General features: G+C 36.8%; 1 protein-coding gene across 1 annotated transcript in view; it reads right to left on the bottom strand.

Moving 5' to 3' along the window:
• Trpm (transient receptor potential cation channel, subfamily M) overlaps positions 1-23,354 on the bottom strand; it is a 410,993-nt gene that overhangs the window by 224,579 nt on the left and 163,060 nt on the right. The window contains 2 exon segments of the mRNA XM_090403483.1: positions 12,654-12,777; positions 15,821-16,004. Of these exon segments, the coding sequence (XP_090259609.1) occupies positions 12,654-12,777; positions 15,821-16,004 (308 nt within the window).

Genomic DNA, 23,354 nt, shown 5'->3' with positions numbered 1-23,354 from the left:
GATGATGTAGTTACAAGGATTGAATGTCAAGGGTTTAGTATTTTCAGGGAAGAAAGAAAAGAAAGGATGGGGGAAGGAGTACTGTTGATGATAGCAGATGAATTGCAACCAAAAATAATAGGAGACAGGCAGGAGGGTGGCTGTTCATTTGAGGCAATCTGGTGTAAGATTAAGACCAGTAAGATAAAATATACAGTCGGTTGTTGCTATAGGCCAGGGAATTCCACATATGATCTGGAAGGCATGCATCGCTAAATTTAGTATGAGTACAGGTCAAGTGATTATTATGGGAGACTTCAACTATGGAGATATAGATTGGAAGGAAGAAAGATCACATGGGAGAAAGGAAGTAGTATTTACACACGTGGTAAGAGATAATTACTTAAGGCAGCATCTGATGGAGGGGACTAGTAGTGCGAGAGTATTGGGCCTGGTCATAGGATCAGAAGAGCTATCCATAACCAAGGTAACAAACATTGCCTCCAATTGGCAAAAGTGACCATGCGGTCTTGACTTGGGAAATTGTAAAACATGAGGAATATTCTATCAAGAAGGGGCATTTGTGGAACTACAAGGCAGGTGATTATGATATGCTTAGGAAAAAGCTTAAATCTATGCCATGGCATAAAACACTGCAGGGTAAAGTTAGTAGTGCATGGGATAGTTAAGGGTCATCTAGAGGAAGCAGTATTAAATAGTATACCTGGAGTAAGGAGGGTTAATTAAGTAGGAGTTAGATGGATGAATAATATCATTAAGCACGAGCTGCAGAAGAAGTAAATGCTGCGGAAGGTATTATTATTATGTGACACCTCCAGGGAGTCCAAAGACTCATCAAGGGAGAGTGTGCCAAAAGAAATGAATGACTGAACCCCTTCTAACTACTAATCATGCTCAAACTTGCTAAATGTTTTGCGTAAGCCATTAGTAGCAGAGGCTCTACCAATCGACCAACATTTGCTGGCAAAGGTTTGACAAAAACACAACAGAAAACTACTAAGTAACTTGGATACTGAAAATTCTTCTGGTCCTGATGGTATCTCTATAACTGCTCTGAAACATTCTGCTTCAGAGTATATAAAGGGAAAGGTGACCAGCAAACTCATGAACAGTACAAGACTCAGACAAGAAAGGTGATCAGCATGGTAAGGAAAGTAAAATCAGATTATGAGAAGAATTTAGCCTAGCAGGCCAAAAGAAATCCCAAAGAGTTCTTTCATTATGTAGCAAGCGAGAGAAAGAATGACTATGGAAGATTAACTTTAATGAGTGATGACGGTCAAGAGGAGATGGAAGCAAATAAAATAGTTGAGTTACTGAGTGACTACTTTGCAAGTATATATCTTCCAAGTAAGGTTACTGCTTTAACTATGTGATAGACACTAATGTGGGAACAGAAGTGGATGCATTGGTACTTATGATATTGCAGAATCTCAATGTAAATACAGATGTGGGATTAGATGGGATATCAGCAAGTTTTTTGTGAGAATGTCCAAGAGAACTGGCAATGCCTTTGACTAAGCTGTTTAATTTAAGTCTCAGCTCAGGTAGAGTTCCAAGGGAGTGGAAAGAGGGCAAAATTATTCCTTTGCATAAGGGAGGTTCTAAGACTATAGTAGCAAATTATATAGCAATCAGTATCTCAGGCATGGTTGTAAAAGTATTAAAAAAGATAATTCAAGAATGGGTAGATAAAAATATGATACTGTATTAGGCTCAGCATGGCTTTGTGAAGGGTCAATCATGCCTCAGTAATTTACTAATTTTTTATAATAGAGTAACAGATGAGTTGGATAAAGGAAATGGTTACACGATTTTTCTAGATTTTGCAAAAGCATTTGACAGAATACCACATGGAACACTGGTACGCAAATTAGAGCAAATGGGGATGGATATGACACTGGTTAAGTGGAAAGAGGGTGGATGCTGGATAGATATCAAAAAGTGGTATATGGGGAGGCAGAAGCGAGGTGAAAGCAGGTGACTAGTGATGTGCCACAAGGTTCAGTGCTGGGACCATTGCTGTCTAATTTGTACATAAATGATATAGGAAATAACCTGAAATGAGATATTCAGTTCTTTGCTGATGATGTGAAATTAGGTAGAGTAATATTAATCCAGGCAATATGGAGAGCTTGCAGGACGATTTAAATAGGCTTGTCAGTATGGGCAAAAGGTAATGAGTGTCAGTTTAATGTCAAGAAATGTAAAGTAATGAACTTTGTGATAAATAGATTACAAGCTGTTTATCACATTGATGGCACTGTACTCCAGGAAATAGATGAAGCTAGAGATTTAGGGGTGGTGGCAGACAAAGAGTTAAAGTTTAGACGACATATTTCTAAGGTTGCCAAGAGGAGAGGTGACCTGTACAGTGTATATGGAAGGAGAACTGGTCAAAAAGAGATCCAGAATATTTGGAGAATGAAGTGAGTGATCAGGAATTTGAGTATGTAGATGTATGATTTATGTTAGGTCATTACTTACAGCAAAGACTTTTGCTTCTTGTCCAGCTTGGTCGGTGGTGGTGGAACATTGAAGCTAGTCGGAAATGTCGACATTGAAGTTGCCCAGGAAGATGACTTCACTATTCAGATAGCTGGATTGCGGATGGTTCAGTTTCATGGAAAGGAATGTGAAGAAGTCTGAATGGTTATCAGTGTTTGGAGACTGGTAAATGCAACAAATGAATGTTATTAAATGGAGCAAGGAAACCTTTGGCCAGAGAAAGTCAAATGCAGAGGATTCTAAATTAGCCATTCTCTGGTAGGCTATATCAGATTTCACAAAAGCACAGGTGCCAACCTTGTGGCAAAAAAAAGAATCATAAAGTATGTAGTTTGGGCATTGTTTGCAGAGAGTAGTGAATATAGCTGCAATCTGGGTTTCTGTCAGGAATGTGATGTCATATCGGGAAGACTGCAAGTGGTGGTGGAGAATATCATTATGTTTGTGTTAATGCTAGGGATGTTAGTAAAGTGGATGTGAAAGTGAGTTTTAGTGAAAAGGTTCTGGCTTGGTTTGTATGTTGTATCTGTTTGTGATGTCACTATTTTGATGGGATTGGTTTGTGAGGGAAGATTCATTTTTGTTGCAGTGTTACTGTCATTGTTTGTAGGAGCTTTCATAAGTTTAATCATGATAAGCTGGAAGGATAGTGTAGGGACAAGCAGTGAGAGAAGACAGACTCTTGGACATAACTTCCATATAGAGAGAGAAAAACCAAACTCCGTGCTATGATATGGCCTGAACAGTGTCCCCCCCCCCACACACACATACCACTACTCAGACTCCCTCTCCAAGCACAACCAGGAAGAGTAATCTTCTAAATATTTTGTTTCATTTTTTGGAAAATAACCTATGATGCCAAGATAAAAAAAAAAAATTCATATGGCTTACTGAATATGAATCTTGAAATCTGCTGCTGTACCAAAGATTTAATGGAAAAAAAATTAAATATCATATTAATTTTCTTTAGTAAATGAAACAAACAGTAATTATTTAAAAAACATAATGAAATAAAAAAAAAGCACAACAATAACGATCTGCTGTTTTTTTATACACGATGTTTGATTGTTACTACAAGATAATTTAACTGAAATGTCATGTGATGGGGGGGTACTTAGAATTGAGAGTGATGAATCTGGTGATAACATCAGAGGATTTGACCATAACTAAGGTAGGCACTTTGCCTCTGATTGGTTGTGGTAGTGGTGGCAGTTATTACAGTCTTTACCAGTAATGGCTAGAAAACTGAATTGTTAGTTAAGAGGTATATGTGAAAGGGGGATCCAAAAGGGCTATTATGTGAAAATTAGCAGACAGATTATAGCAGTGTCATGGCAAAAGAAGTTGCAAGGGATGGATACTAGCAATGCATGAGAAATGGTCCGGGGGGGGGTACTTGAAGTAAGTAGTATCAGAATGCATACTTAGGGTTAGAAAAATAAATCAGGTGGAATTTAAATTGATAATTATCATCAACCACCAGCCTGGCTGGCGAAGTGGTTAGTCTACTCACTCTCTCCAACCACTGGAACCTGCAGCAACCAGCTGCAGGTTCTAATCCTGCTGTGGGTATCGATGTTTGTGATTGTCTTTAGGTGGGAGATTCATGTCATCTCCGAGTGTGAGACCACTGCCCCACTTATTGGAGGCCTGAAGTAGCTTGAAAAAGTTTTATGTTTGGTCTCTAGAGCAGGGTTTCCAGACTATGTAAAAATAAAAAAAAAATGCAAAAAATATAAAAATGTATCATCATCAAATTCCTGCCATGTACCCTCAAGGGGTGTACAGGATATGATAGTACTAGATGAAAAAAATTACATCATTATTAATTTCCTATCTACAATTTTCCTCAAAATCAGTCTGTAACTTGTCAAGACTCCAACATAATCAGATCTTATATTTCTATCGTATAAGGCACTTTGTACCGTATCAATCTACCTATATCTTGGTCTTCCTCTGGGTCGTTTTGCTGCCAACCTGGCAGAGAACACTTGTTTTGCTAATCTTTATTCGCCCATTCTGTTTAAGTGACCATACCACCTGAGATTAGCTCTGCTAACGCATTCCTGGATGCTGACAATGTCAAGTTCTTTCCTAATATCCTCATTTTTAATATGATATTGCCATTGATGCTATCTTTTCACGCCTCTAATCTTTCTCAGGACTCTCATATCTGTGATCTCTAGTCTTTGGTCAAGTGTTTTACTTCTGACCCAGCTCTCAGATCCATAAGTTAAAACTGGTTTGAACACTGTCTTGTATACAGCTACTTTAGTGTTCCGATTAATTTCTCTCTTATTCCATATGAATTTATTCAATTGACTTCCCACCATACCAGCTTTGTTGATACTGTTGTCTATTTCTATATTTAATTTACCATCTTCAGTAAAAATCGTGCCTAAATAGCTGAAATGTTTTACTTGTTCCACAGGTTCTCCATTCACAACACAGTTGACATTTTCAATGATTCTGCCTATTTTCATTGTCTTTGTCTTTTTATTGCTGACCTTCATACCATATCTATTACAACAGCTATTCAATTTAGTCAGAGAATCTTGCAGACTTGTAGCGGATTTATTTAGAAGTATAACATCATCCGCATAAAGCAAAGAGCTGACATTAACATCTCCAATTTTGATATCATGTTTAATACCACTTTCCTTCATAATGTGATCTATATAGATAATGAATAACAGAGAGGATAATGTACATCCTTGTCTCACACCAGATTTAACATTAAACCATCTTCCTGTACTTCCTTCAATTCTAACTGCTGACTTACAACTCAAATAAAGACTAAGTATTGCTTGGTAAAATGGGCAAAAGAAAATGGATGTCAGTTCAATGTGGAAAAGTGTAAAGTCATGCATTTTGGGATTAAAAGATTACCAGCTGTGTACTACATCGATGGAAAGGTACTCCAAGAGATTGATGAGGCTAGGGACTTAGGGGTATTGGTAGATAGGGAGATGAAGTTCAGAGGACACATTGCTAAGGTGTCCAAGATTGCACATAGGATTACTTGGTTGTTGAGGAACACACTGACATCTAGAGATAAAGAGGTTATTATTCCCCTTTATAAAGCATTGATACTTCCACATTTGGATTACTGTGCTCAGGTCTGGTCACCTGGATTCCTTGGAGATCAGGAGGCTGTGGAGAGGGTTCAGAGAAGAGTGACCAAGTTGGTGAGTGATAAAAAAAATACTCCCTACATTGATAGATTGAGAGCTTGTGGATTGCAGAGATTGGTTGATAGGCGAAGAAGAGGGGATATGATAGAAACATTCAAATTACTAAAAGGTTTTTATAGGATTGATGCAGGGGAAATGTTTCAGCTGTGTGATAGTGATGGAAGAACAAGAGGTCATCTCTGGAAATTAAAGAAGAGTGTGGTTAACAAAGGTGTCAGAACAAGGTTTTTTGCCTGGAGGGTGGTGAATGAGTGGAATTCATTGCCTGACTTAGTTGTGAGCTCTTCGTCTGTAAATGAATTCAAGAAGAGATATGACAGATATTGTTTTGCTAGTTTGGGTCTCCCGCGATGAGTCTACTGACTCCATGGAGATACCCGTAATAATAATAATAATAATAATAATAATAATAATAATAATAATAATGCCCCATTGACACCATATAACTGTAGCGTATTGAATAGCTTCTCTATTGGCACCTTGTCATATGCCTTTTCCAGATCAACAAAACTTAAATACAGATCTTTGTTATATTCCCATGATTTCTCAACTATTTGTTGTAAAGTGAAGATCTGATCCTGACAGCCTCTATTTGGCCTGAATCCAGCTTGTTCTTCACCAAGCTTTTCTTCCACAATTCTTCTCAACCGTTTCTCAAGTATACTTACATAGATCTTGCCAGGAACACTCAGTAGGAAAATACCTCTGTAATTCTCACATTCAGTTTTATTTCCCTTTTTATATATGGGTACTAAGAGAGCTGTACTCCAATCATCAGGAATTCGTCCCTCTGTCCAGGCTTTCTGAATTATGCAGTGCAGCCACTGTAAGACTCTTATACCACCATACTTCAGCATTTCTGGTCGAATATCATCTACTCCTGCTGCCTTTCCACATTTCAAGCCTTTGATGGCTTTTTCTACTTCAAGTATGGATATGTATTCCTGACTGCATGGCTGGTCAGTGTTTTTTATCACTGTGCTATTATCACTGCTTGTTTCATTTAGCAGTTTTTCAAAGTAATTACTCCATACTTCAAGGATATCTTTTTTTCCCATTTTCATGTCACCTTTATCATCTCTAACTCCTTTTACAGCATTCTTTCCTCCATTCCTAAGCTTCTTCAACAACCTCCAGAATATTTTGCCACCTTATTGATATTTATTTTCTATATTCTTGCCAAAGTCCTCCCATGACTTTTGTTTAGCTAGTTTTACACAGTGTTTAGCATTCTTGCATTTGTCTCTATATTCTCTAAGAGCACTAGCTGACTTATTTGACAGGAACTTTTGATATGCTTTCTTCTTTTCCTTCACTGCCTCTTTAACTTCCTGTGTCCACCAGGGAGTTCTGATTTTTTTATCCTTACAGACAACCTCCCCACATGCCTCTCTGGCAGAATCAATATATCAAAATGTATTATAATAGAAAAAAAAATCCTTAGCCTACCCATGGTACAAAAAATGTACTATAGGTTTTTCAAATGACTTTTTGTGGGTGGGAGCAACATAAAACAAAAATTAAACAGGAGCAAAAAAAAAAAAAAAAAAAAAGGAGAAAGTGTTGTGCAGGGAATATAGTGACACAGGTGATCAGCAAGAAGCTCATAAATACTTCAAAGCACAGGCAAGAAGGGTAACCAGCATTGGCTACTCAAGGCAAAAGCAAACTATGAGAGAAAATTAGCTGGGTAGACCAAAGAAAAGGATTCTTTTGCAACATGCAAATAAAAAGAAGAATGGCTGTTATAGAATAACTTTAATGAATGCCAATTTGCAAAGGAAACAGAAGCAAGAAGTACAGTTAAATTACTGAGTATTTTTGAGCATCTCCAGGTGAACTGGAGATGCTCAAAAATAACAGAATTGCAATATGAACAGTACTGTGGGAATGGATGGGATATTGACTCATGTGTTATGAAAAGGAGGAAGAGATGCAGTATTACTTCTGACTATGAGTTTAAGTATCAGTTCTGGCAAGGGAGTGGAAAGAGGAAAATATATTTCTACTACATAAAGAAGACTCCAAGACAGAGGCAGCACATTACAGACAGAGTATCTTGGGCATGGTGGTTAAGGAAAGAATTCAGGATTCTTTCCTTATGGATAGGAATGTGATACTCATTGGAGAAGAATGGCTGTGCAAAGGGCCAGTCTCACCTAGTAATTTATTCACTTTCTACAATCAAGTTACATTTGAGTTGGATAAAGGAAATGTCTAACATGATATTGCTGTACTTTGCAAAGACATTTGACAAGATACCACACAGAATTATACTATATAAACTGAAGCAAATGTGAATGGATATGAAGCTGGTGACATGAAAGTGTGGCTAATGGACAGATCTGATCTGCCACATCAAAGTAGTATGTGGCAGATTAGAATCCAGGAAAAAGCAGGTGACCAATGGTGTGCCACATATGGCTCAGTACTAAGGCCACTGCTATTTAATTTTTACATTATGATATAGGGAATGATTTGTGAGGAAATATCCAGTTGTTTGCTTCTGACAGAAAACTGCAGAAGAAGATTGTTAATAAAGGTGATACAGAGATACACAGGATAATTTAAATAGACTAGATGTATGGAAACAGGATAGTGATGGCAAGATTAATGTGGCAAAATATAAGGCTATGCACTTTGGGATGAAAAGATTACAAGCTGTGTACTATACTGATGGAACTGTACTCCTGGACATTAATGAAGCTTGGGATTTGAAGACACTGTGGGTTAGGGAGGTTCAGAGGGCAGAGGTAAAGGTGGATAAAACAGCTCAATGGATCACTTGGATGTTAAGGAAATACTGAGAATTAGAGATAGGTTATTCCTCTTCATAAGGTTTTGATATGGCCACATCTAGGCTACTATGCACAGATTTGTTAGCTTAGATTTCTTAGGAATGTTCAAATAGGAAAAAAAAAGAGGGGATATGAGAGAAACATATAAGTTACTAAAAGAGTCACCCCTGAAGTTGTGCAAGAATGTGGTTAAAAAAAAAGGGGTATAAAGACTAGATTTTTTATTTGGAGAATAGTGAAGAATGAGTGAAATATCTTGACAGAGCCAGTTGTGAGTGAATTGTCAGTATGTGAATTTAAGGACGGATATGACAGATATTAAATGAATAATGAATAATAAATGAATAATTAAATGAAAAAGGATATAAAGACTAGATTTTTTATTTGAAGAATAGTGAAGAATGAGCAAAATGTCTTGACAGAGCCAGTTGTGAGTGAATTGTCAGTGAGTGAATTTAAGAATAGATATGACAGATATTAAATGAATAATGCTTAGTGTAGTCTTCCAATGATGATCCTCAGATTAAATAGACTCCAATATATAATAATATTTTTGATGGCTTTATCAAAGGATGGTGGTAAGAACTAAGCAGTTAGCACTCAGTTAAACATCAGCATTCAACAGCTTTTTTAAAAATACAGTCTATTAATACACAGTGTTGCGATAATTGCCTGTTTTGTCTTCCTGCATATCTAGAGATCATGTTCATTATTATGAAATCACAGTCTTTCTAAGTATACATAAATGTCCTCATTTATGTACAACCAATAATAATAGTAATCTTCTTCTTCTTCTTCTACAGCTTCTCCCACTTAAGTGGGGTCACTGTTGATAATGAGGCTCCTCCACACCTTCCTGTCTTGGGCTGTCGCCACATTCAAGTTCTTCATCCTCAAGTCCTCGTCTACCAGCTCCCTCCATCTCTTCTTTGGCCACCCACGCTTCTGCCTTCCTTGCACATCCATCTGCATGACCCTTCTTCCCACATATTCGTCCTCCCTCCTCATCACATGACCAAACCATCTCAACCTTGCCTCCTGTATTTTCGCTGCTAAGTTCGTAACTTTCACTGTTCCCCTGACATAGTCATTTCTCAGACGAACCTTTCTGGTCACATCACACATCCACCTAAGCATTCTCATCTCTGCTACTTCCATCCTGCTGATGTTATTTTTCCTCAGGGCCACAGTTTCTATAGCATATGTCATAGCTGGCCTCACTACTGTCCAATAGATTTTGCCTTTCAGATTGATCGGCACCCTCTTATCGCATAACACTCCAGCCATCTCCCTCCAGTTCCTCCAACCCGCTTGTATCCTGCATCCCACTTCCTTCTCAGTTACTCCATCTTCTTCCACTGTTGAACCTAAGTATCTAAAGTCTCTCACCTTCCTAATGACATTTCCTTCCAGCTCCAGATCTGTCTCCTGTCTGCCACCCACTGTGCAACACATATACTCTGTCTTACTTCTGCTCAGTCTCATACCTCTCTTCCAGTACTTTTCTCCATCTTTCCAGTTTAATTCCCGCTTCGTCTCTTGAATCTGCACACAGCAAAATGTCATCTGCATACAACATTGTTCAAAGCACATCTTCTCTCACCTCCTCTGTTACCACCTCCATCACAATATTAAAAAGAAATGGACTTAATGCTGACCCTTGATGCAAGCCAACTGTTACTTGAAAACTTTCTGTCTGTCCCAGACAGGTCCGAACACTTGTCTTCACATTTCTGTACATTTCCCGCACCAACCTGACATATTTCTCCGGAACCTTCTTCTCCTTCAGACACCTCCAGACTTCTTGCCTTGGCACTGTGTCGTATGCTTTCTCCAGATGAATAAATGCCATATGTAGCCCCCTTTGTCTCTCTCGATACTTTTCCATCATCTGCCGTAATCCAAAGATAGCATCTGTTGTTGATCTACCAGGCATGAAGCCAAATTGTTCCACTGCAATCTCCACCTTCTTCCTCAATCTACCATCAAGAACCCTTTCTAGGATTTTCATTGTGTGGGACATCAACTTTATTCCTCTGTGATTTTTACAGTCTTGTACATCCCCTTTACCCTTGTAGATGGGGACAAGCGTACTCTCCCTCCATTCCTCGGGTATATTTTCCTGTTGGCAAACTTTCATGAGCAGATCCCACCACAGCAGGTCAATTCCCTCTTCCCCCAGTACCTTCCATGCCTCCACTGGAATTCTGTCGGGGCTCACCGATTTTCCATTCCTCATCCTCTTCATGGCCTCCGTCACTTCCACTCTACTGATGTTCTGCACCATCCCCTCAGAAGGCTGTCTATCTTCTCTATGAGTCCATGCATTTTCCTTATTCAAAAGTCCCTCAAGTATATTTTCCATCTGTTTTTTATGTCCACATCCCTCCATAATACTCTTTCTTCAGCGTCTTTGATCTGCCTCACATGTAAGATGTCCTTTGCTGCTTTATTTCTACATTTCGCTAGTTGGTAAATTTTTCTCTGTCCTTCCTTTGTTTCTAATTGATCATACAGATCTTGATATGCCATGGCCTTTGCCTGTGCAACAACTCTCTTGGCTTCTTGCTTTCTCTCTCTGTACTCTTCCACTCTTGACTCATCCCACTTCTGCTTTGCCTTCCTCTTAGCTGTCACTGCCACTTGTACATTATTATTCCACCACCAACCTTCCTTCTGCTCTCTAATCTTTCCAGATGTCTCACCAAGCACTTTGATTGCGCAGCTCAGGATTACTTTTGAATTATGTTTCCACCAATCTTGTACACTTTCCAGTCCATCCGAAATTCTCTCTAACATCCTCTCCCTAAAACGATTCCTCACACTCTCCTCCTTTAAGCGAAACCACTTAATTGTCTTCATTCCATGGCATCCAGAGGTACTTATCTTCGATCTTATTTTAAAGTCTGCGCACAGCAGTTGGTGTTGCTGTGCTACTTGATCTGTTGGAATTACTTTACAATTTGTCACAACCTTAAGATGTTTTCTTCTAGTCAAAATGTAGTCAATTTGTGAACTGTTCTTACCACTCCTAAATGTTATCAAATGTTCTTCCCTCTTGTATAAAAACGAGTTCACAATTGCCAGATCAAATCTACTGCAAAGTCCACAACCCTCTCTCCTTCCTGGTTCATCATTCCCACTCTGTGGGCCACCATGCACCCTTTCACAGTCTCTATTCTGTCTTCCTATGTGTCCATTAAAGTCTCCTCCGACAATCACCATCTCATTTTCTTCCAGTTCTCTCATTTCTTCATCTAACACATTCCAGAACTCATCTTTCTCCTCTGCTGTACAACCAACTTGCGGGGCATATACAGATAATACGACCACCCGCTCTTCTCCAAGACCCAATTTCATTCGCGTGATCCTGTCATTCCTTCTACCCACTTCCAGTACTTTGCCCTTCATTCTGCCACACACCACAATTCCTACACCATTTCTTCCCTCGTTATTCGCTCCAGAGTAGAACAATTTATATCCATCTCCCAGTTCCTTTGCCTTCCCCCCCCCCTTCCAGCTTGTCTCCTGCACACATAAAATGTCCAACTTCCTCTTCCTCATCATGTCTGCCACCTCTCTTCCTCTTCCTCATCATGTCTGCCAACATTCAGTGTTCCCACTCTCAACATCCTCTCCACTTGCTGGGCTTGCTTCTTTAACCGTACCGGCCCTTCATGCGGTAGCCCTCATCCACCTCTCGCAGCTATACGGTGATGTGGCTGCGTGTCGCTTAAGGGGTACGCCCTAGCCCTTATATCATTTTCTCTTTGACTCATATCATAGTTTGAGATGGCATTTAAGTTTTACGACCGGATGCCCTTCCTGACATCAACCCTAATTATTATTATTATTATTATTATTATTATTATTATTATTAATAGTAATAATAATAATAATAATAATTATTATTTATTCATAAATATTTTAAAAATTTAAAGGTGTTTTCAATTAATTAGCATATTTGTAATACAACTATTTTTGTGAATAAGTACATCACTGATATAGTTCCATATTTGTTTTTTTAAGAATATTAAGATGTCTCTCTTAATAATAATAATGATAACATATCATTTCTTAATTACTAAACATATCTAAATACATATATAAAAAATAACAGCAACATTCAGGAAAGAAGTAATAATTTCCAAACCAGCTCTTTGCGACGAACACACTCAAGAAGTTCTACAAATACTTTCTCTGCTTGTTCTCTGCTTAGAGTGAATGCTTTTTCAATGGTAAATAGAAGCTGTTCTCTGACACTTTCTAGAAGCGTTCTAAAAAAATAAAGATTGCAATATTAAAATTTTAATTAAAACAATAACAACAACAAAAAAGAAATCTATGTAAATATTATTTTTAAGCACATTTAAGAATTAGATAAACATGAGAAAATTTGCTTTAAATAACATTATTATTATAAAAAATAAATCATACAATATATCAGCATCCAATAGCTAGAAAATGAATCATTTACTGCATTACTCAATTTTCAGGGAAATCACAAAAATTCATTACAGCAGGTCAGCTGTATTACTGAATTTTGTAAAATAAGTGTAATATATCCTAAAATACAAGGGAACACTCAAAATATTGTAGCATTAATCAATTAGTTAATATATTCTCTCCTGGTTAATATATTCTCTCCTGGTTAATATATTCTCTCTAGATTCTAGATTCCAGAATCTAGCTTTAATAATACTGGCTGATTTTTTTTTTCTTTACTACTTTTTTTGTGCTAATGTTTAGTTCATAATTTTAAATTTTATAATCGTTAAATGCATAGCCTTCCAAAATCTGCTTTGTTTCAACATTTTTATATCTAACTTTTGACAGATTGTTACTTATGCATTTGATTTTCACTTTCCAAATTGTTTTCCTCACCTCACAACATTTGCAGCATGCTTTTAAGAATTTTAATGTGATCTTCATACTACATGAGCAGTATGAAGATCTGATTTAGTTTTCTTTCAAATTTAAATTTTAATTAATAAATAACTTAATATAATGCCTTCTGATTGGTAATAAAAAAAAAAGAGTGGCTCCTTAAACAATAATCAGCATTTTTGAGAATTTCAATGTGATCTTCATATTACTCATGTATATATGATTTATTTTTCTTTCAAATTTAAATTTTCATTAATAAATAACTTAATATAATGCCTCCTGATTGGAAATAAAATAAAAAAAAAGAGTAGCTCCTTAAAGAATAATCAGCCACTACAGAGGTGCGATATGCTTAATTTTGGTAAAGAGCTCCAAAAATTCGGAAAAGATAAGTGCTATTTTGTGTAATAATTGGCAATGCTGCTTACATTTTAGTATAATACATACTACTGTTTATTTTATAAATTAGTGTGTCTGCATGATTAGTGGCCTTGTGGATTTCTAACTGACTTTTTTTTATTGCATTTTTGATTCTTCCCTCGAATGGAACACAATGGTGATACACACGAGGTCAACTAAGCGAGCTGCGTGAAAATCAAATGGCATTAATTACGACAATTTTTCTAAAATGGTTTGATGTTGTGAGTGCAACGTGCATGCATGCCAAAATGCGAATGATGTGTTTGTGGAGGGACTGAACAGGAGATGAGAGAAAGTATGGATTTGTAGGTAGTGTGATATTTATGTAGATGTAGGTAATGTAGGATGTGAGACTACGAGTTAACGAATCCAAAACAGACTGAAGGAATGAAATGAGATTATAGTGCTGGGAATACTTCATGGGAAAGGCTGCTTCACAGAACTGAGGTAGATGAAACGAAAGATAAAAATGAATATCAGGTGCAGCGAGTCAGCAACTTAATTTACCTACACATTGAACAATAATTACCTCTATACATCTAAGTCTATAATAACATCCTATATTGTGTCTTGTTAATCTCAACTGGCATCACTGGCTCTGCTTCCCTCTAGTATTTTTATTTTGAACAAGCAAACCATTGATTGTAATTACTTGTAATTGCACTTTACTATCATTAAAAGTACCTTCATCACCCACTTTTATCTTTCTTATTCTCATTTCTATTCCCATCACTATATTATTCTTGATCAACTGTGTCTCACTCCACCAAACTTTTTTGAGGGAGAAGACTAAATGAATGCTTCAAACTAGTCATTATTTCTGATAGTACTGGCATTCATAAACAAATGCCAAACCATTCTTCATCCCTGCTTTCTTTTTTTTTTGCTGTGATTTTGAAACCTCAGCTTTCCATTCCCATAATTTTTACTAAAGACATAACTGAACCTATTCACTTCCATGGGACAGTCCATCCTTACCATCACTCCTGCAACAACATTAACACACAGAGAGTAACATTAACCCATGAAGAGGTCATTCAGAAGTGAGCGCGCTCTCTTCTGAATGACCTAGATGAACTTCAAAAAGAAATTAATTACCTCTCACATGTCTTTAGACAAAATGAATATTCTGATAAAACCATTAAAACATTTCTTCTAAATCCTCCTAGCCACTGCACTGAAGAAATAATCAACTTTAAGGGTAACATCTCCATCCCATACATCAGTTCAGTTTCCGAAAAATTAGCTAAAGTTCTTAAGAAGTACAACATCAGAACCTTATTCGCTACACTTCCAAAAATCCACTCGTTAGTAAGCCATCCAAAGCATCATCATCATCATAATCTGAAATATCCTGGCGTATATAAGATATGGTGTGATTGTAATATCCCTTATTTTAGTCAAACAAATAAATCATTGAATTACATATGGAGGAACACAAGAGAGACATCTCTTACAAAAGAACACATGCCAGTGCCTTGTCTAGTCATGTCCTTTTCTCGAACAATCCTGATGATGAACAGCAGGGTCATTTAGTCTGCTGGGATAGATCCGAAAACATCTTTCGTTGCCATGATGAGTTTGAAAGAAAAATTGTGTTTTCTTTCAAACTCATCATGGTAATGAGAGTCTGCAGGCACGCACTCAACAAACAATGCCACGTTTGAAAGAACAACTTAAATGTAAATACAACGTTTTTTTCATGTCAATTATGTACTGCAATTTTCCTGTGCTTCTCAGTTTTTAAACTTCAGTGTTTTATTGCTGTTTCCTATTTTTAAAAGACACCTGAAGAAGGCTGTCAAAAGCCGAAACTAGTAGTGTTTTATATCATTAAAGCCTTACAATTATTCTCGGTTTTAGTCATTAAATCTCTTTATAATAATGTATCAAAACAACCAAGTCAATGTTCCTGAATGCATATATATATATACACATATATCACACTGAAATTTATTTAGATAAATAATACTTATTCATTAACATTTATTTTTTTTTAAAATTTTCACATACGCATCCTCTTTTGTATATTTATGGGCAAAGGCTAGAAGATCAGCTGCTCTACCACTGCCATCACAAACAACAACAGGTACAGGTGGGCTATCTGTCACATATTCAAGTACAGTCCTGATAGTGTTTAGTCCCCCTTCTACAACAACACAAACAACAGGAACACCACAGCTTTCCATCTCACTTCCTAAAGGAAAATTTAACATGATGCAAGAATGTATTGATGTGCATGTATATCTTTTTAATTCAAAGTAATATATGTATATTAATAAAGTATATTATTTTATACTAATATATGTATATATTATTTTAAAAAAACTTCAACATCAGTAATAGCAATTGCAGTAGGGTTCTTTTTTCATATATCATCTGACAAACAAACAGAAAACCACAACAGTGGGCCTTTGGCATTTCATTTTAACATAATATATTTAGTCCTTTCTTTTAAGCTTATACAATGATCCGAATACATTTTTGAAAATTATGGAGACAACTACCAAAACACGGTAGTTCTCTCCATAATTTTCAAAAATGTATAATATATTTAGGGTTGGATAATTATTACTCAGACCTCCACTCACTCTTGCTATCAGCATTTGCTGCCAGTTTCGATATTTTCACACATGAGACTGCTTCTAATTCACACACACACCACAGCAATGTCCCTAATGATCACAAAACAGGACAGGCTAACCATCCACACATATATAGGCATTTAGCAATCTTATTTGCTACATTATTACTTTGCATAACAGGACCTGATCAGGCATTTTGATTACAAAATAATAATAAATTCATCATAATAAAAACTGTCAATAAAGATCAAGAATGTTTTAATTTTGGTTTGGAAGAAATATACAAGTATGATTGAATTCATACTTACATATTTCTTTTTATATCTACTTGAATGCGAATGTATCTCAAAAATTTTTCCTTCTTTGTTAATGACCTCCATCAAGTAAGGTCATTAATAAATGTAAGGCATGAGTATTTCATAATACGAGGGTGGTCTGAAAAGTTCTCAGCCTAACAATGAAAAAATGAATTTATAATTTCAAAATTATTTTTATTTTTCAACATAATCTTCTTTAAGACTAATTTATTCCAGCGATGCTCCAGAGCCATTATCCCATCCCTGTAGTGGTTTTCAGTAAGATCTGCAAAATATCCCTCTATAGCAGCAATCACCTCTTGATTCGAAGCTGACCAGCGAGGAAGAGTTTTACTTTGGGAAGAGATAGAAGTCAGAGTGAGCCAAATCTGGAGAATAGGGTGGATGTTCCAACAATTCACAGTGCAGATACCTTAATTTTCCTATTACCAAACACCTTTGTGGGCAGGTGCATTGTCCTGATGAAAGTTGATTTATTTTCTTCTGCAAACCTTTTCTGACGAATTTTATCATCTAGTCTGGTTAAAAGATCGGAATAATATTCCCCAGTTATTGTTTTACCCTTTTCAAGATAATAAACAGAATGCCCTTAGCATCCCAAAACACTGATGCCATGACTATCCTGCTGATGGAACCAACTTTGTCTTCTTTGGCACTGAACAACTGTTTTGACTGCTGTTTGGATTCTGGTGTGTAATGGTGAATTCAAGTGTCACCCATAGTAATAAATCAACGTACAAAATCAGTTTTATTCTTGTTAAAATGCTCCAAGCACTGTTCAGAGATTTTCCTGTGAGTTCGTTTTTGATCTGCTGTGCACCCATCTTGCGCAAAGCTTTTTCATTTGCAATTCTTCATGGAAAATATATCCTGCACATTCTTTTGAAATGCTTATAATCTCAGCAATTTCATGCATTTTGACTCGCCAGTCATCCAATACCATATTCTGCACTTGATCAATGATTTCTGGTGTTGTTACACTTTTTGGACGTCCTTGGTGTGGATCATCTTCAAGGCTGGTACGGCCATGTTTAAACTCGGCAGCCCATTTCTTAATTGTTAAAAATGAGGGAGAAGAGTGCCCATAAACTTTTATGAACTTGGAATGAATTTCTTTTGGCATTAAATCTTCTTTTTATAGAATTTTATAACTGCAAGATACTCAATTTTATCCATTTCAAGGGATACAGACCACATTTTTGCTTCAGACAGCTGTATAAAACAAATTACTTGCAATTTCACATGGATGCTTAGACGGATGTACCAACTTAGAAAAAAAACAAAAAAAACATGCCGATAGTGTTGCCACCTATGGTTGAGAACTTTTCAGACCATCCTTGTACAAATAAGGCACAACAAGAAAACTACTAAGATGGAGGGAAAAGAGAGAGAGAGAGAGAGAGAGAGGAGAGAAAACTAATTGAACAGAAGAGATAAAAAAAAAAGCAGAAAAGCTAAGCAGAAAAAGCAGAAGGTGAAAGAATGCTGTATAATCAGTAATGCACAGCAATGAAAGATGAATTCAAACCCAATAAGGAAAAAGGAAATGTTCTAGGTCTTTTTCAGGGAGACTGAATAATGCAATCTTGACAGAAGAATATACACAACAAACAAAAACTCTACATAGAAATAAAGCTAATCATCATTTTACCGAAACATAATACCAATTAAACCCAAATTTGTAAGAAAGTCTGAACTTTCTTACAAATTTGGATTTACCTGCTAATTATTTGCTAATTCTTATTAGCAAATAAAAATTACCACAAAATGTCTAAACAATACAGAATTTCCTTTCAAAGAAGAAAGGAAAGTAAACTACAAGATGAGCAATAGTAGTTAATGAAGCATATCAAAAGAAAAGATGAAGCATAAGATGAATATGAGAGTGGGAAATATACTGAAAAGAAAGCAGAGAATGGAGGAATTATTAAAATGCAAGGCAGATATGGTTATTAGAGATATGCGAGAAGAAGCTTGTTGAATGTCTACTTGAAGAAAAGGAAACACTAAAGCTTAGGAGAACAAGAGAGACTGAGAAGGGAAAAAAAGGAGGGAGGAAGAGATGACATACAGAGCCATGTTAAAAAGTAATGCCTGCTTTTGAAAAAACCATTTAACACTTAATTAAATTATGAACACATATAGTAGAGGAGACTAGCTACCTGCACTCAGTCCTGATACATTCACCTTGATTCTGGGCACACTTTTACCACTGAAGCAAGACTAAAGCAATTTGAATGAATGCATGATAACACAGTAATAATTTTTGAACTAGTCTTACCTTGCCAGTAAAGGTTGGTCGATTGGTAGAGCCTCTGCTACTAATGGCTCAGTTAAGTAAATTAGAGCGCAGTTAGTAGTTGGAAGGGAACCAATCATTCGATGCTGTTGGCACACTCTCCCTCGATGAGTCTTTGGACTCCCTGGAGGTGTCAAATAATAATTATAATAATAATGTCTATTTATAAGTACTTATAATTGTTAGTCCCTGTCACAGATTGGCAACGAGATGTACAGAGGAATTACATCTGAGAAGTGGTGTTGGTAGCACTTATCATAGAACCAGAAATGAGCTATTATATTTGTTTACGAATACCAAACCCACCAATGCAACAATTTCATTCCCCTTATCTGAAATAAGAGGAATGAAACTGTTGCATCAATCAAGTTTGTTCACCAAAAATTGTATGAATAAGTGAGACATGGTTGGATGAAGAAGCCATTCTCACAGGTATAAAGATGGAGGGATATGCTGTTTTTCGTAACGATACACAAGGAAGAAGGGGAAAGGGCTGTTGATGATAGCAGAGGAGTTATGCCCATTTAAAGTGAGAAGGCCAAGAAATGGCAGTGGTTTAGAAGCAGTATGGTGTGAGGTAGAGGAGGACAGAATGAAATATTTAGTTGGATATTGCTATACGAGTAGATCTGATAATGAGGAAGGTGGTAAGAAGGAAATATACAGACAAATCAGCCTAGCAAATAAGAAATGGGTGATCATCATGAGTGATTTTCATTATGGCAATACAGAATTCAATGAAGAGATGGCATCTGGGGGCACAGAGAATGAATTTCTCAAGTTTCTGTGCAGCAACTACTCAGAGCAACATGTTGTTGACAGAGAACATGTGAGGATAAAAGGTCTTGGATGTGATCATCTCATTCTCCTATCCTATACTTCCCATCTGTCCCTTAAGATGGGTTGAGCCTCCCCTAATGAGGGGACTTATGATGAATTAATGCAACCGGTTCATGACTCCTCTCCTGCATCCCCTAAGGGTGATACAGCATCTCAATGATTACATTATGCAGGAAAGTAACATTAAAACTGATATAAAATAGGACTAAACTCAGCTCTTTACTTTATACAGATAATGTTATACAGTCCTGAACCTTGACTTACGTTCATTCGAGTTACGTCCATTCAAAGATACATCCATGATCCCATAAGGAAATAAATAACATTTTTTGCCTATACTTTTGAACAAGACAGAAGCGAGCATAAAGAGAAAAGGCTTCTATTTAGCAAAAATGTATCATGTGCAGTGACAACAGTGCATTCAGTGCCGTGTTCAGTTTCTTCAACAGTTCCTCTGTTAATTTTGCGTTTGAGAAATAGGTTATTTGTGTGTTTATCGTTAAATATTTTGCAATATTTTGTGCAACATGGCCCCCTACATGTCCAATCAAAAAACCTAGTGAAGAATCACATAAAATGAGGCAAGCAATCACATCTATGGGCTTACCAGCTTCGTATTGCTTTATAAGCCTGTCAATGTGATCGCACGACTTCGGATGGTCTTATTCTAAGTCATTTTGAAAAATAAGGATAAAATCGTAGAGGCTGTAAAAGGATGCGCTTTCATTAAATCGACAATAGTGACGAAGCAATAACAAGGTCCTATCGGTGATATGGAAAAGATACTTGCATTGGATAGAGGACCTGAACCAATAGCGCATACAGCTTAGCACTAAGACCATAACCGCTAAGGCACTAAGTCTCTTCAATATGTTGAAGGAGAAAGGAGGGTCTGATTACAACTACAAATTCAATGCTTCTTCTGGTTGGTTCATGAGATTCAAGCAGAGTTTTGCACTACATAATGTGAAAATGTATGGTGAATCTGCAAGTGCTGATGAGAAGGCTGTCAAGGAGTTTGTCGAGATATTGGATAAAATTATTTGCCACAGCAAATATTTAATATGGATGAGACCTCTTTGTTTTGGGAAAAAATGTCCAAGCAGACATTCATCCACCAAAAGCTAAAATCTATGCCTGGTTTCAAAACTCTTAAAGACTGTATTACGGTTCTGTTAGGGGTCAATGTGACTGGATATAAACTGAAATCATTTGTGATATGGCACAGTGAGAATCCATGAGTCGTCAAAAATATTAGGAAGCATACTCTTCAGTTCATTAACGGAGCAATAAAAAGTCTTGGATGACTCAAAAATTGTTTGTGGATGCCTTAATCAACTGTTATGCCAGTGAAATGGAAAGCTATTGTGTGAAAGAAAATGTAAAATTTAGAACTTTATTAATTCTAGATAATGCTCCAAGTCATCCACCATACAACGGTGATCTTCACCCCAAGATCTTTCTCCAAACACTACTTCATTGATCCAACCGATGGATCAGGGAGTTCTTTCAGTATTTAAGACTTATTATCTACAGAGAACTTTTTCACAAGCCATTTCTGCCACTGAAGGAAATGATCAGACTCTCATGCAATTCTGCAAAGCATTCAATATTTATCATGCTATTAAAAATATTGCTGTGGCCAGGGCGAAGTGACCTCTCAGTGTATGAGTGGCATATGGAAAAAGACATTAAAAAGATTTGTGCACACTTTTGGAAGTTTTGAAAAAAATGAAGACCTTTGTAAATTGAGTGAAAAAATAGTGTGCCCAGCAAACTTGAAGTGAATGATGACGGCATAGTTCAACTCAGAGAACGTGCCCGTGAAGAGTTGATAAATGAAGAATTGGTCGAACTGGAGGAACAACGTGTTGCAGAAAAGGAAGAATAAAAAACGGAAAGGGGGGGGGGGAAGAGAAACAAGAAGAGATAGTTAAACAATTCACAGTGAAGGAGTCTTGCAGATGTGTTCTCTGAAGTTAGCGATGTTCTCAAAATGGGTGAAGATATTGACCCCCAATGTTGAATGCTACTTATTAGTAGAAAGAAAAGTACATGATGTGTTTATTTGCTATAAACAAATTTATGATGAAAAGAAGAGGAGGAATAAGCAAAGCACATCGGACATTTTCATCAAAAAACCAAAGGTTACACCAGAAGAACTGTAGCCTGGTCCTTCACATTGGGAAAGTAATGAAGATGTGATTGTGGAGGAAGATTTCAGTGATTATTCTCCTCTTTTATAGTGGTAGTAAAGCACAGTATAGTTTTGTATGGTTTAAAAATTAAAATGCCAGTATACTTATTACGGTTAAGTCCCTAAACCCCAATAACTTTGTTGATTTAATATATCAACTTACATCTGAACGACTTACATCCTGCGGGATGGAACGGAACCCCAACATAAGTCGAGGGATGACTATACTCCCAAATGAATTCAGTGCTAGTCTTCAGGATGTTTTAGATGGTTTTCATAATTTGGTATGAAATTCGGCAATAAAAAAGACACTGAAAACAGACAGGAACATGGAAAGCACCAACTCAATGTAGAATCATTAAAACAAGTATAAAAAACAGCGGAACACTACACCCTTTGATTGGAAAAGATATGGGTTCAATTCTTGGCGTTACGAGGGGAATCCTTATAGGGCTTTTTCAATTCAAGGTGAGTTAGCAATCTCATATGGAGGTAGCAGGGTTTTTTCTCCCGGAAACTCGAGTTTTTCATCCCGCAGACAGATAAATCGGCCCTCAGAACACAAGCGTTCTTGGCGATGATGGACAGTAGATGCTGCTGATGATAGTAGTGTGGTAGTAGGAGAATTAAGTAGCAGTGGAGAGGGTGAGGTATCACCAGTATTTGGTGAGGTAGAGTAGAGTATCATCCAGCGATGGGTCCTTGGACACCATGGAGGTGTCACATAATAATAATAATAATAATAAGTATAACATTTTAACATTTCGACTATTTAGACAGAATTTTAGTTAAGACAACATATTCAACATGAAAATGGATAATAGAATATTATCCGTTTTCATGTTGAAGACAATTATATAAAATGAGAAAAAAATTAGCTCTAAACACTAAACTAGCTGTGTCTGCATATATATATATTGTTGTTATTATTATTATTACTGCACCCTCCATGGAGTCGGCAGACTCAATGTGGGAGGTTCATTCAACTGACAACATATTTATCATGTCAAATCTTAAAATCCTTAATACTCCTTGCATTAACAACACATTCTGGTACTGCGTTCCATTCAATGACAATTCTCCATGTAAAAAATCTACTCCTCACACCACTCTTCACCACACTCTTACATAACTTAAAGAGATAACCTCTGTTTCTTCCCCTCTCACCTTCTACTCTTTTTATAATCCCCTCTAGATTAATCTGATGAAATCCTCTCACTAACTTGAATGTCTCTATCATATCACCTCTCTTCCTCCTATCCACCAAACTCTGCAATCCACATTTCTTCAACCTCTCTCTCTCTCTCTC

This window comes from Typopeltis vanoorti, chromosome 14, assembly GCF_054136105.1.
Source record: "Typopeltis vanoorti isolate ZY-2024b chromosome 14, IOZ_Tvanoo_1.0, whole genome shotgun sequence".
NCBI lineage: Eukaryota > Metazoa > Arthropoda > Arachnida > Uropygi > Thelyphonidae > Typopeltis > Typopeltis vanoorti.
This window is presented reverse-complemented; position numbering and strand designations above follow the sequence as displayed.